Source organism: Festucalex cinctus, chromosome 7 (genome assembly GCF_051991245.1).
Source record: "Festucalex cinctus isolate MCC-2025b chromosome 7, RoL_Fcin_1.0, whole genome shotgun sequence".
NCBI lineage: Eukaryota > Metazoa > Chordata > Actinopteri > Syngnathiformes > Syngnathidae > Festucalex > Festucalex cinctus.
Genome location: NC_135417.1, coordinates 20,458,704 through 20,472,225, shown reverse-complemented (window position 1 = coordinate 20,472,225; position 13,522 = coordinate 20,458,704). Strand labels below are relative to the sequence as shown.

Sequence of the window (13,522 nt, the reverse complement as noted above, 5' to 3'; positions counted from 1 at the left end):
CGGAAGAATATCAACATTTATTTACTTAACATGGTTTCTAAATGTACCAATTTTTTTGTATTTTGTTTTACAACAAAATAGAATGTTACATTAAAAAATGCTGTTATTATATCCCCAAATATTTCAAATAAGCACCTTTTAGAGCTGTAATTTTAATACTTTGATGTTTTTTACTAATATCTGCCATGCCTTTTTATAAAGCTGCTCCTTGCTCTGCAGTGTGTGCACATTTAGACCAGGCATGCCACTTGGTGCTAAACCAGGAGAACTGCTAAAAAAAATCCATATAACATAATAACCACATCATTTTAGTATACATATGACTGTTGCAATAAAAATGCAAGTAAATTAATGTAAAATATTGGGATATGTATCGCTTTGATGATCATGGGATACGTATCGCAATACGTATATTGTGACCCCTGTATCATGATACGTATCGTATTGTGAGGTTGTTGGCAATACCCAGCCCTGACTACTCAGGAGTTGAGTACTCGTCCTGGCATTGTTCTGGAAAAGAAAAAAACATGTCTTAAACATCGCCAATTTTTACATGACAAAAACCTGGTATTTGAACATGGATGCGTAGAGTTTGTATAACTGCTGTCCATTACTTCCCACTCCGTTAACATTTATCTTCTTCCTCCCTTTAGGTGATGTGGGTATGCAACTTGTGCCGAAAACAACAAGAAATCCTCACCAAATCGGGGGCATGGTTTTATGGCTCGGTGCCTGGTCAGGTGCGGGCTGTCTTTGAAGGCGGGCCGCAGGGGAAGAAGGCCAAACTACAGGACCCGTCACTTTACCCTTACCACGGCGCCTCAGGGGACTTGACACCAACGTCAGACAGAAGCAGACGTCACGGCGGGCTGCTGCCCAGACAGGCGTCCCTCGACAACGGCTCGCTGAGGTACTCTGGACATGGCGATGCACCCATAGACAGGTTAGTTTCAGAATGCTGTGAGGCGTGCATACAAAATGTCCTTTTGATTGCTTAAAGGCTCAGAAGATTTGTAATATTAGCGCTAATGTGTGTGGCTGTTGTATAGGTTGGTGCAGAGCAGTGGTTCAAGCTGTGTCTCTTTGCAAGCCACATATCAAACAGCTTGTACATGGAGCCCATGAGGCCTATAAAGGAGACAGACAGATACTGTATCTCTCAGCAATTCTTCCACAGCCATCCACCCAACCCACGCACACATACTGTACCAGAACAAAAATATGTAAGCAGCAAGGATACGGAGGGTTAATTTTCACCGTCTTTTTTTTTTTTTTTTTTTTTCCTTCCAGAAAGCTTGCACGTTTAGTCATTTTTCTGTTTTAAATTGTAGTCCAGTTTAATTTCTTTAGGGATTCAACTTCATTATATTAATTTGTGCAGGTATAATGACTGTTCAGAAAACTGTTTGTCATATCATTTGCACTAAATCCCTTTAAGAGAAACACATGCTTTGCTTGCATAGACTCTCTCTTTTTTTTTTTTCATGTCTTGATATTGGAATCATGTAAGGCAGTTTGTCCACATGGTGGCTCCTTCTTCATTCATCTCCCAAAATTCTACACATCTTCACAAATTGTTCCCCTCACTTGTTCATTATTTGTGTTTGCTGTCTTGTATTAGTTAAACCTCAGACACTGGGAGAGTCAATATCTCGTTTTGTTTTTATTATTATTATTATTTTTTGGTCCTGTATTTATAAACTCGCCGCTCTGTGCTTCCATAATTGTGTGAACATCGAGTCGAACATCATGGCATGGTGATTGAGTCTCCCATCCATGAGGTTGTAGGTTCGATCCTCACCCCTTGTGACCATGTTGAAGTGTCCTTGAGCAAGATACTTAACCCCGATTTGCTCCCAATGGACCTGGCAAGGCCCTGTGTGGCTGCATTTGGCCATTGGTGTGTGAATGGGTGAATATGACGCATTGTAAAGCGCTTTGGGCACCATATGGTGTCATTAAGCACTATATATATATATATATATATATATATATATATATATATATATATATATATATATATATATATATTTAAAAAAGCAGTCCAAAGTAGCCTTCACACAAGGAAGAGAAAGCATTTGAGTCTGCGTGTCAATTCACACCAGCTGCGGTGCGTATGCATGGCTGCAGATGGTTCTTCCGCAAGGTTTCTATGTTTTACGGAATCCGCATGCAGATTTTCATGAAGCTGAAGAAATTGCACGATCCAGACAGGAAGTCAGGCATCAGAATCAAGCTAGAGCCGGTATATTTCAAAATAAAACTATTTGCAATCTGTTTATTTTATTTATTTATTTATTTATTTATTTTTAGCTAACTGCATAGCTTGACATGAGTCGGACATATAAAAGACAAGAAACGAGCTTGAAATAAATTAAACACTATTTAAACACAAGGGTAGATTCACTAAAGGTTTGCGTAGCCTTAGTGCGATGCTAACCGGTAAAATGGAGCAATCCGGAAGCGCCTAATTCACTAAACACTCGCAAAAATACCACCTAGTTTTTATACGCGTCTGCTTCCTGCCCCCAGCTTTGTTTGTGTTCCCCTTTCACCCTGACATTGCTTCTTGACTGAATTTCCCTTGGATAGATTTTATATTAAATAATAACTGGAGCCCAACATAAAAATATTTATTTAGGATGATGCTGATTCCGTTATTTGGCAGAAAAAAATTCTGATAACCGATTAATCAGCCACTTGTTTTTAGAAATATTTAATGAGTATAAATAATTCGATTTACAAGCGATACATGCTAGCCACAGATTTGCAGATGCTTGAGTAAAATGAGAAAAGGAGACTCCTAGACAGCAATGGTGCAAAGAGTCAAACACACAAATATATAATGAGAACACTCCCTCGCAGCTTTAGAAGGCCGAGACTCATGTCAAGACACTCTTGGACTAACCTCCTGGCAAATAGGCATAAAGCTAAGACGTCCAACTCTCTTCAATGTTATTTATAGAACTACTGCAGCTGTTATAGTGTTGTACATAAGCTCAAACTAAGAACATAGACCAAAGAGCATTCTGTTTTATACAATCCAGTGCTACTTTTTTTAACACCTACATTAATTGGTCGTTTTGGGGAGCTAAAACAACTTAATGAATTTCCAGTTCATTTCAAAAGGGAATACGGATTTGATTAGCCGTCTTAATTGCTTGGAAGGTGCATGAGACGATGTGACGCTTGACTAATAACGCTTTAAACTCGATGGGTTGGAGTCCCTCATCCCCAGAGCCCCCTACGCCCCCACCCACCGCGTATCGCGAACAAACTCCCACTTGAGAGGCGTTGCTGTAGGACGCCACTGCATTGTAATGACGAGCTGTGTGACCCCAGACGCGGAAAACCCCCTGACGACAGCCTCGCCTCTGGGATGTTTTGCGATGTATTTGCTGCTGTGCGCCTCTGCCAGAGCGCTCGGGATGAGCGATATGACAAAGAGTGGGTTGCATCCCAGTGCAGCAGCGTGCGTGTGCGCGTGTGCTAGCGAGACGGCGTTCCTCGACAAAAATATGAGTTGGATGTGAGGCGGCTGATGAACGGTCGGGGGAGATGCAGCTCCCGGTCGCCGTGTAGGATGTTTCCCCACCTCCACCTTCCTGCGGGCGGCCACTCGCCCATCGCAGCCCCGCCGCGTGAGGACGTTCGTGTCACGACCAGGAGAAGAAACGACGCCTTTCGGGTACCTGCAACGCGCTCTTACTGCAAGTCCGAAGAATTATGACCGAAGGATCCCACCCGGAATGCGTCTCACCTAAGGACACGTTTGTCGAGGAGCTGCTGGGGAAATATGGAACTTGATCGGCGGGCGTCGTCGCGTTTAATGCGCCTGGGGAGAGACTAATCAACGGGGAATGTGTGACGGAGGCTTTGGGATGTATTGTGGATGAAACAAAAAACTGCAAAGAGGAGAGCTGCTGTCGAACACAAAAGAAAGAAAGAAAGCAGGAGGGCGAAAATGCAGTTTGAGACATTGCGTCAGTTCTGTAGCTCGGTTCTATCCCATTTCAATGGGGCTTTCTCGGCGCCTCAGAACATCTTGCAGACGGAGCTGTTGGAGCAGGCGCTGAGTAACATAGGGTGAGTGCTTCCTTCGAGAAGACGTGGCCCTAATTTATGAGGAAGGGCTTCCCCGTTACGGTGTCAATCCTGTATTGGGGGTGGGAGGATTGTTGCGTTTATTGATTAGCAGCCATGCCCGCGTATAGTAGCAGCCGCCGGCACAAGAAGTGAGCTCGCTGCCGCTTGCCGCTGCAGCTTTCCTGCCAGCCGTGCTCCTCTGGTGCGCTATACTTGTGGGCGTGCACGTGTATGCGGTGATTGGAAATGTACGTGCGTGTATGTGTACGCGCCGGGTTCAAATCATTTGTTTGTGGTTGCTAGTTGCGACGTACTGCGCTTGTGCTTGCGTGTGCGTGCGTGCGTGCGTGCGTGCATGCTCCAGCGCGCCACTGCTGCAGCGTGCGCGCGCTTCACAACCGCTGTGTGAGCGCTTGAGAACATGAGGGAGTTGGAGACCGGTAGTTTAACTTCAGCCCAGGAAATAAGTACCGTATAGAGTACAGACCCACAGAGTCACATCCTCCCACACACTCAAATGCACGACATTTTGTTCTCGTTCCAGTATAGGAACACACTCAAGTGTCTTGCACAAGTCGAGCAAATGTAAAAATGAATTCACTATTAGATACATTTAGAGCTGTAACCACATGAATGCTTTTAATTTCGCAGATAGGAAAATTAAAAACAGACCACCAGTACTACTAAGCAGACTGTTTGTAGGCTACCTGGAAAATCAAACCAACACCTGGAATTTTGTTTCCTTCTGGATTAAACTCTATAGCTTTTAATCAAATTGCAGCCTACTCTGGTGGGATTTAACGAGGGCAGGACTCGGACTCATTTTCAGCCCTGCAGTTTTCAGGGCTTAGACCGGCCCACTTTAGTTCACGTTTTAATCAACATACACAATTTTACAGTTATTAGTGTATTAATAAATGATCATTGCCTCTAACTATCTAAACATCTAATTTACAATGTAATGTGCTTACAAGATCACGATCACTCAATTGGTGTTTATTTGAACAAGTATGAGAACAAAATGGGCAAAAGGCAAGTGCACATAAAATCGGATAATAGATTTTACTAGGGATGTTCGATACCACTTTTTTTCAGACCGATACCGATACCGATACTCAGACCCTCAGTACTCACCAATACCAATACCAACTGCAGATACCAGTAGTACATTTTGACAAATAAAAAAATCACTAAAATATTTTTTTAAACAAATATATTTCCTTTAATTTTGAAAAAAAAAAAAAAAAACAGCACAGTCACTCTTCAATAGTCTTAACGCTCACAAAAATGCTCTTTTAGTTTAAGATTCACAATTTTGAAGTCTTTCCAAACCGGTGAAGTTTTGGTGAAAAACTGCTGCAAGCTAGCGCCAGTTACAGGCAAGGAGGACTCACTTAACGTCTTCCTCCTCTGCCATCGGTCGCTTGTACTCGTCTGCGTCACGAGTACTCGAGTACTTGAAAAAAGGCTGGTATCGGCCCGATACCGCTACCTGGTATCGGTACTCGCCCATCCCTAGATTTTACACAAAGCAGATGTACCAAACACAGTTAAGACAGCAAGATTACAGCTACTGAATGCAGAAAATTACATTTCAAATCGCTACTGCTGCCTGTTGATGAAAAATTAAACTGTGCACACCCTTCTTCACACTCACAATGCGCATAAGATGTCACATGAAAACTATTGGCCAGAGGCTTGCAGCAGTTCAAATTATGAACACCAAGGTGTTAATCTACTAATGATGTTTCAGTCATAAATGGTCAAATAAAAAGGCTTTTGTAAAGATATTTATGGCCAAATTGTTACAGAGAGCAGCTTTAAGGCAGCAAACTGTACTTCCTGTTATCAAGTTTTATTTTGAAACCTATTTTCACCACTTCTGGTGCACTACTTAGCTGAATGACGCTAACTTGCTAAACAGTGCGAATCGTAGGGTACAGACAGGGTTAGTTTTATTGTTTCTAGTTGTGTATAGGCATGGGCTGATATTAGATTTTGAGGGTATTCTATTAATAACCATAAGCAAAAAATATTACGGTATCACAGTATAACAGTATGACAATAACAGCTCTAAATTGTCCTTTTTTGAAATATTTGGGTAAATCGAAGCACCATTTTCCCCATTGAGCACAATTTCATATTTAAACAAAACATAGAATATTTGTCAGATTAAGAAACATGCACCATGTTAAGTTTAAATAACGACATACATGTTGACGTTTCTTCTGTTTAAATTCTTGTTAGTAAGTCAGTGTCCCATCACTGGTAAGTTATTTGTACAACAGACCCCTGCTACTCGTATTGTCCACAGGGACATGCCTGGCACCTACACGTATACACATTTTTTTTTGTGTGTGTGTTTTTTGCAAGCTGCAGACACCATGTGTCGCTTTCTTTTTCTTGTTTAAAAATTCTAACAAAGTTGAGATCTCCCAGGGTCATCAGCATGTTTTAAAAAGTTATAATAACATTAACAATAACAATAGTCCCCTATTGTTTTCTCCAGTAAATAAAACGTTTTCCAATATTTCAAAATATGTAATATGTTAAAGTTTTACTTCACAAAAACAGAGATAAGACAGTATTACAGAGAGTTCCCATGGTCAGCAGCATCTTTCATAAAGTTAACCAAAAATTTAAATAGTTCCCTGAAGTTAAAGGTGCAGTCTGCCGGATTCACTCAGGCAAATGCACTTTGTAAATACAGGATGTACACACTTGAACTTTCTCTCAGTCTACACATCTGTGTTTATGTTCATCTTTGGTGGTGATTTCGTCCCCTTTCCTGAGTGAAACCGGCATACTGGGCCTTTAACACAGTTTCAAATTGATGTATTATCGCCATTATTATATTTAAAAAATGCCGATGTTTGTCAAAATGCCGAATATTGATGAATATCCCTAGTACCTAAACATGTTAAATGCTAGCTACAAGGCTGCTTGTGTGGTGTGTCAAAAGAAGTTGGAACTGGCTTCGATGCACTGGACCATGTTATGATTAGCCTGCTAAATGCTTGTTTCACTCGCAGAGTGGCCTCTGGTCATCTGGCTTGACTGCCATGACAGACACATTATGATGACGGTGGAAGAAAGTGGGGGTTGCAAGTAGACAATTTGCTTTAGCTTATTCTTCATCGCACTGTGTGTGATCATCGTCGGTTCCTTTCCATGTAATCGTAATGAACACAGCAAGCACATGCAGTTAGTAGCTATACACGAAGCAGCACTTTGTGTACTGCTTCAACTCATGACCATAGAAAATGTGGACTCAATGAAACTGAGGCTAGCAAATTGTGTATACCTGCTGATTACTTTTGACTGTGATTACAACACAACATAACTTGCTACATAGTAGTGGTGAATGCTCTTACCAGAGAGTGCACAACAGGTTGCTGTCAGTTCAAGCTGAGCTGATTGTGTCCGAGATCTCTTTTCCTTCTCGTTTTGTGCCTTTCTTGCCCATACCTTGCCTGCTAATGGGCTGCATGCTTTTAGATTCAGCTACCATGTATTATGCATGTGCGTGTCAGCAGAGGCCCTAATGGGGGGATCTGTTCTTAGAAGGCCTCAATGGTTCTGAATTGAGTGCTTCTTACATTTAACACACACACACACACTGACACACGCTAGGGACGTATGGTCAGGCCAGGCAGGAGAGGCAGAGCCTCACTGTCCCCTCTGCTGCATATGAAGAGTACAAAAAAATAATATAAATGATGATATTAAATCATTTTCAATTTTAGTTATTTGGCCCGTGCTTCACATTCATTTTATTTTTCAGTCCAATAATGTCAATGATTTAATCACTAAAGGGGTAGTCAAGTCAAAAATGTACTTAATAATTTGTTCTATGTATGTGCTCGCACTAGTCTGTACATGGCATTTTGATTAATATTGCACTTGTGGAATATGAATTAAGCAACAAAATCCAGTCGTTTTCATCCAGCTCGGGGGTGGCCATTTTCAATCAATCAATCAATCAATCAATCAATCAATCAATCAACTTTATTTGTATAGCAAGCACATTTAAAAATCCACAGGGGAGCCAAAGTGCTGCACATAAAAATAGGAAAATAAAACCATATAAAAAGGAACATACTTACCGCTTGTTGCAGAATGTAAATGACATCACAGTGGTTCAGGACGCGGTTAATGACCAATCACAGCTTACCTGTTTTCTTAGTATTGGTCATGTGACGCTCGCAGGCTAATATTCTATTTTAGGTTCCTAGTTTAATGCGACATTTTTCTGTGATTAATTAATCTATTAACGCTTTAACTTTGACAGCCCTAACTGTAACTAGCACTGGCTAGCAGTCAGTGGCTTTGCATCCCGGAGATAGAGGGCCGGCAAATGGCCATATTTCATGCTCAAGGAGGCTCCAGCGTTCTCTGCCGTGCTTCGCGGTCCTCTGGCGCGCTCCAGGAATGGTCCAGTGAAAATATCATTTAAAGTGGTCGTCCTACTGGAGTAATCATCACGAAAACGGGGACGAATTTCGTTCCTCACTTTCAAGAAAGGACATACGAGAAACATCAGTGGCTAGGTGGCTGTCCAAATAGGTCAGTAAACTTTATTGTTGGTTGAAACCTCTTGCGGCTTTTCTGTCATTTTTTTCCCCTTCTCCAGTTGAGTTGAGTTTCCATCATGGTCACGAGCCAGTTCCGCATACTGTAAATTCCAACAAATTGGCAAATTGTGATTTTGTCATTTCATACACCGCAGAACTGGTTACATTACAGTGTGTGTATCAACCTGCGTCAGTCCAGAATATTTCTGCTTTAATTTTATACCTACACAGCGGTATAAAATAATATTTAATATTGAAATTAATAATAAAAATACCCCCAAATTTTGGCCGCTCGCATATGTGAGTCTTCAGCATGTCCACTACAAAAAGTCACCGCTCGCCACTGATGAACACTTATGTCCGTTTTTGTCATTTTTAAAAAAATATATATTTTTATATTTTTGGGATGATTCTGAATGCAGACATCCCAAACATGTAAGCATGTAAAAAATGACAAAAATGGACAAAAATGTTTTTCACATAGCAGCGACGATATATATTGTTTACTTATACTGTAAATGCTGAAAACGATAGATGTGCAGTCTTGGCATGTACCTTTGGTGGAGCACATATTATTGCTGTTTGCTCATCCAGTAAAGTGTGCATTTACAACAGTGTGAGAAACAATTGGAGCTTTTCATTTTACCTTTTCTACAAAAGGCTTCTTTGGTTCTGATAAAGTTCCTGATTGTATCTTGTACAAATTTAGATTCAGTTGTCTCTCCACCAACATTTTTTATTTATTTTTTTTACTTTTCATCCAGTTACATTCTTTGCCCACACTCAGCCCCTCTCTGCACCCCTCAGCCCCAAAATGTTGTACCTGGGTGTTGGCAGCACTCAGCTGCTGTAATTAAACCAGCCTTTTATTGGCTTTGTCCTCACCAAGGGAGATGTATGCAGGAATAAGGGAGGCCCCGGTTTATTGCCTGGGCATCTAAGAGAGGAGTTTTGATGATTGCACACTGGAGAGGGAAAAAAGAAAAGGCTAAAGAGAGCAATAAAGTCAAGAAGAAAGCTAAAATAAAAATGATAGCATCGCAGAAGAAAGTGGATGAGTCAAAGTGTAGCTAGTGAATCAAAATGTTTGAGTCTTTCCAGATCTTCAGCTTTCATGAAATCATATCTCACAAATCAGACACAAAGTGAGAGAGGGAGGGCAGTAGTTTAAAATGGACCGTACAATAAGATAAGCATCCTGCTGATGCCCTCAACCCCTGCTTTGCTTTGCTGGATGTTAAACCCGTTGACCTGCAAGGTAGGTGAAATTGCCTTTGGCAGCGATGGTTGTGGGTTGTCTCAGCAAAGTCTCAAAGCCCAAGGTACACCCCACCCCGATACATGTACATAATGTTCAGCTCTTTCAGTATAGCTCATTATGCGCAGTGAAACCGAGATGAGCAAGGCACGTATAGGCAACAGCAATTTAATAGATTAGAAATGAAGACAGAAATGTTGCCGTCTGACATTGGATCCTTTTCATGCCCATAGAACAAATGATGACCTCATAAGTTGCGTAAAAACGCACGCATGTATTTGTGTGTGTGACCTTTAACCTTAAAGTACCATTCAGGGTTGAGTGACGGTAGCGCTGGAGTTCACATGGCAAAACATCATTTCAATTTCTGCCCTAACCTTAACCCTAACCCCATTTCCATCGCAGTATTGCCTCAGGTCCTAAAGACACCCCGCCCATAAAAAGACTGAAGAGAAGACACACATGTGACATAAATGTGTGATCCTCCTTTACCGTTGGCCATGCGTCTGCAGTCCAGGACCTGCCAGATCTATTGCTTTCTTAAATTGCTGCTGTTTGGTGCTCACACAGATGTCTGATGTCGTTTTGTTTTTAAATAGCCAGAAGAGAGAAGATTAACTGCGTGGATGGTGCTTTTCCTTCAACCATATGCCCCAATGTGTGATGTTATTTGTCAATGTCAGGAACTATTTAGTAGTTTGAACAGAGTCTAAATTTGCCTGACTTTGCTGTTATTTCCTGCTGTCATTGGAGGGTCCTTATAGAAGGGCAGCTACAAAAGTTATTTCACAAATCCTCTTGGGGCGTTGTTCTATATTGCTTCTTAACCCTAAAATATGCTACGTAACGTCATTATTGTTGTTTCACCTAATATGGATTCATTCTGACATGTTAGGTAAGATACATAGAACCACAAACTCTGACACCATTGGTGACACAATTGAGTAGGGGATCACAGGGTCAGAAGTTACCATATAACTTGTATGGCTCAATTTTATACAGGGACGATGCCCTTTTCAGATGTAGAAACATGCTTCAATCAACTCATGTTAGTTCTCTCAATTTTTTTCATCAAAAATGGCTGCCTTTTGTGTTGTTTACATAGCTCGCGGGAGTAAAGTCACGTGCATCAGTCAGCTAATCAAGCCAGCCAATAGCTGCATAAACACAAATTCAGAAGTGGAGCATTTCAACGCGACATTGTTGCACACAATTACATTTTAAGCAGAATGGCTCATTATTTTGCAGCAAAACAAGAACATTGGTTTATTGGTTTGGTTTATTCATTTTTTCCTTTCGGACACATTACAGTTTACATCAATCACATCACATCATTTGCAACATTGACATCCGAAAGAAGGGCTGACGGGTAGAAGCCGAAGCTTATTCGAGACCCGTCCCCATCGACCCATTACTATAACGCATCAATCATATACATTATTTAGAATAGTCATTAATTTTTATCGTTATCCATCCCATACTATCCCAGACACTGCTCGCTCAGTTCATCTTGAATGTCCGTGTATAGATTGTGGCTAGTCCCAGTCATTTGGCACTGGTGAGTCGGTCCCCAGACGCCACCAGCAAGCCCACCCCGCCAGGCGAGCAGCCAAGGCAAGCGCAATACTTCTCTTTCACCAGTAGGGTCTTCGCTGACCTCGGATCAGCTTTCACACATGTTGTGCTTTCCAGAAGAGTAGATCGGCTTGCATTCGGCCCATTGCTTTCAAGCAATTTCAGCACTCCATTCTGGTCAGGTAGCACCACTGGTTGCTAGCATGTTGTGGATCTGATGACTCCTGTGCGCTGCCCAGCCTAGCTCACCCAGCAGAGCGGCCCACGCCAGCTGCATTCCAGGAACCAGACCACCAACCCCCATTTTGCGTATTGACAGCAGATTCATTGGAGCCACAATCCAGCCTTATCATGTAGCCTTGACTGTTACAACAAATGTCCAAACGGAATTCGAGCCAGACAATATTTAGATTCAAACGGGAACAGCAATACATGTTATCAATGCAGGTGTATAAACAAGAGTTAGCCTTGGCAAAGTCAGCAAATAATCATATACAACTCCAGCTTTGGGTAATTAGTGATGTTGTTGTTGTTGTTGTTGTGATATTGTGAATTACTGTTGTCTCTCAAGCGCTGCCAATTCCTCAGCTCCTTTCACGATTCGTGTTTTTAGTTGACCAGTTATCTTTAGTTTGAATAAAAATTCGGCAGTCTTTTGTCCACGTGCTTTCGATAAGTCCATTCTTTCTCATTTGTCGAGCCTTTTTGGCGATGTCAGCATTTCGTTTGGTGAGGTTTTCGTTGATGTAGACATGTTTCCCACGAAGCTTGTGACGGTCTCTCAGAAGAGCAATCTTTTTCTTTCTGTCAACAAACCTGATCAGAACTGCCGGTGGTCGTGTCCCTCCAGTTGGAAGCGAAAAGCACATCTGAATGTGCGCAGGATCAACAGTTAATCCCAAATCTCTGAGTTGAAGTGTCACTTGCTGTTCCACAGTCTCGTTCCCTGAATATTGGTCAGAATCTTCCGTGCTCGTGCTAGCCGCAGCTCTCAAAGGGCCATGGAGCGGCTTGATCTTGATACCGGTGACTATCACATCGTTGATACGAAGATTTTGTTCCAAATCATCCACTTTTTGTTCCAAGGCAACAATGCGTCGATCTTTTTCCTGTGTTTCTTTCTTCAATTGCTGTATTTCCTGAAGAAGTGGCTCAATGCTCTTCTTCATTTCAAGTAATTCGGCAACCATTCCACTGAGTTTTTTAAGAGAAGATTTTATCTCCTCAATCTCGTCAGCTCTTTTTCCGCCAGGCATTCTGCAACAATGTAGTTAAAAATCCCAATGCAAAAATCAACAAGTAGTTAGATTCACGAGCGAGTGCAGGAGCAAGTACAGATGCGTCCTTCCTCAACAGATGCGTCCTTGAATTGAACATGATGTTGGAAAGAAACTTTTAAAGGGACGCCACGGTATTTTAAGCCCTTCCAACAGTTAACTATAGGCATATAATGATTAAATCCTACCTTCACATCATGGCGATGTCATTTTTTATGAAATGTTAGGTATTTGCTGGTTAGTTTTCTAACGCGGAAGTAAAACGCCTGGCGCCCCCGGCGAGCCGACTGCAGTCTGCTGTTGGAGCACTCCTCTGAATGCAAGCCATCAATTCTTGAATAAACATTTGAACGGCTCTTTGCCGCAAGAAATCGTGGAGGAGGCGGGTTGGAGAGGTAAGAAGGGAGAGGAGACCCTGAGCTGGTCTCGAACCAGGGACTTGCTGTTTACAGAGTGAGCATACTAACGACAATACTATTCGTTCAGTTCGACCCAATAGTGCAAAAGCTTTACTTGTAGTTTACACAAGTGTCAGCCAGAACCTTTGTGGGATTTTAAGACAGCCAATTGTCATTGTACTTGGGCATTGCAAATGCTAATGCAAATGCTTCAATTCATTTGGACAAAATATTTACTGATAAAGGCTGTTTTTGTCACTATCCCATGGAGGTCTCAGAGAAAATGTGCATGCATTTAGTCTGCAAAGGCAGTGTGGGAATGGGTCCACACCTTATGACGCCAAAGAGTGCCAA

General features: G+C 41.8%; 1 protein-coding gene across 22 annotated transcripts in view; it reads left to right on the top strand.

Moving 5' to 3' along the window:
• rims2a (regulating synaptic membrane exocytosis 2a) overlaps positions 1 to 13,522 on the top strand; it is a 157,581-nt gene that overhangs the window by 52,394 nt on the left and 91,665 nt on the right. For 20 of the 22 annotated variants that reach the window (XM_077527877.1, XM_077527881.1, XM_077527879.1 and 17 more), the window contains one exon: positions 654 to 943. In XM_077527877.1, the coding sequence (XP_077384003.1) occupies positions 654 to 943 (290 nt within the window). Of the gene's footprint in view, positions 1 to 653; positions 944 to 3,333; positions 4,087 to 13,522 lie in introns of those variants that run through there. The other 2 variants (XM_077527883.1, XM_077527882.1) reach the window with 1 other exon arrangement.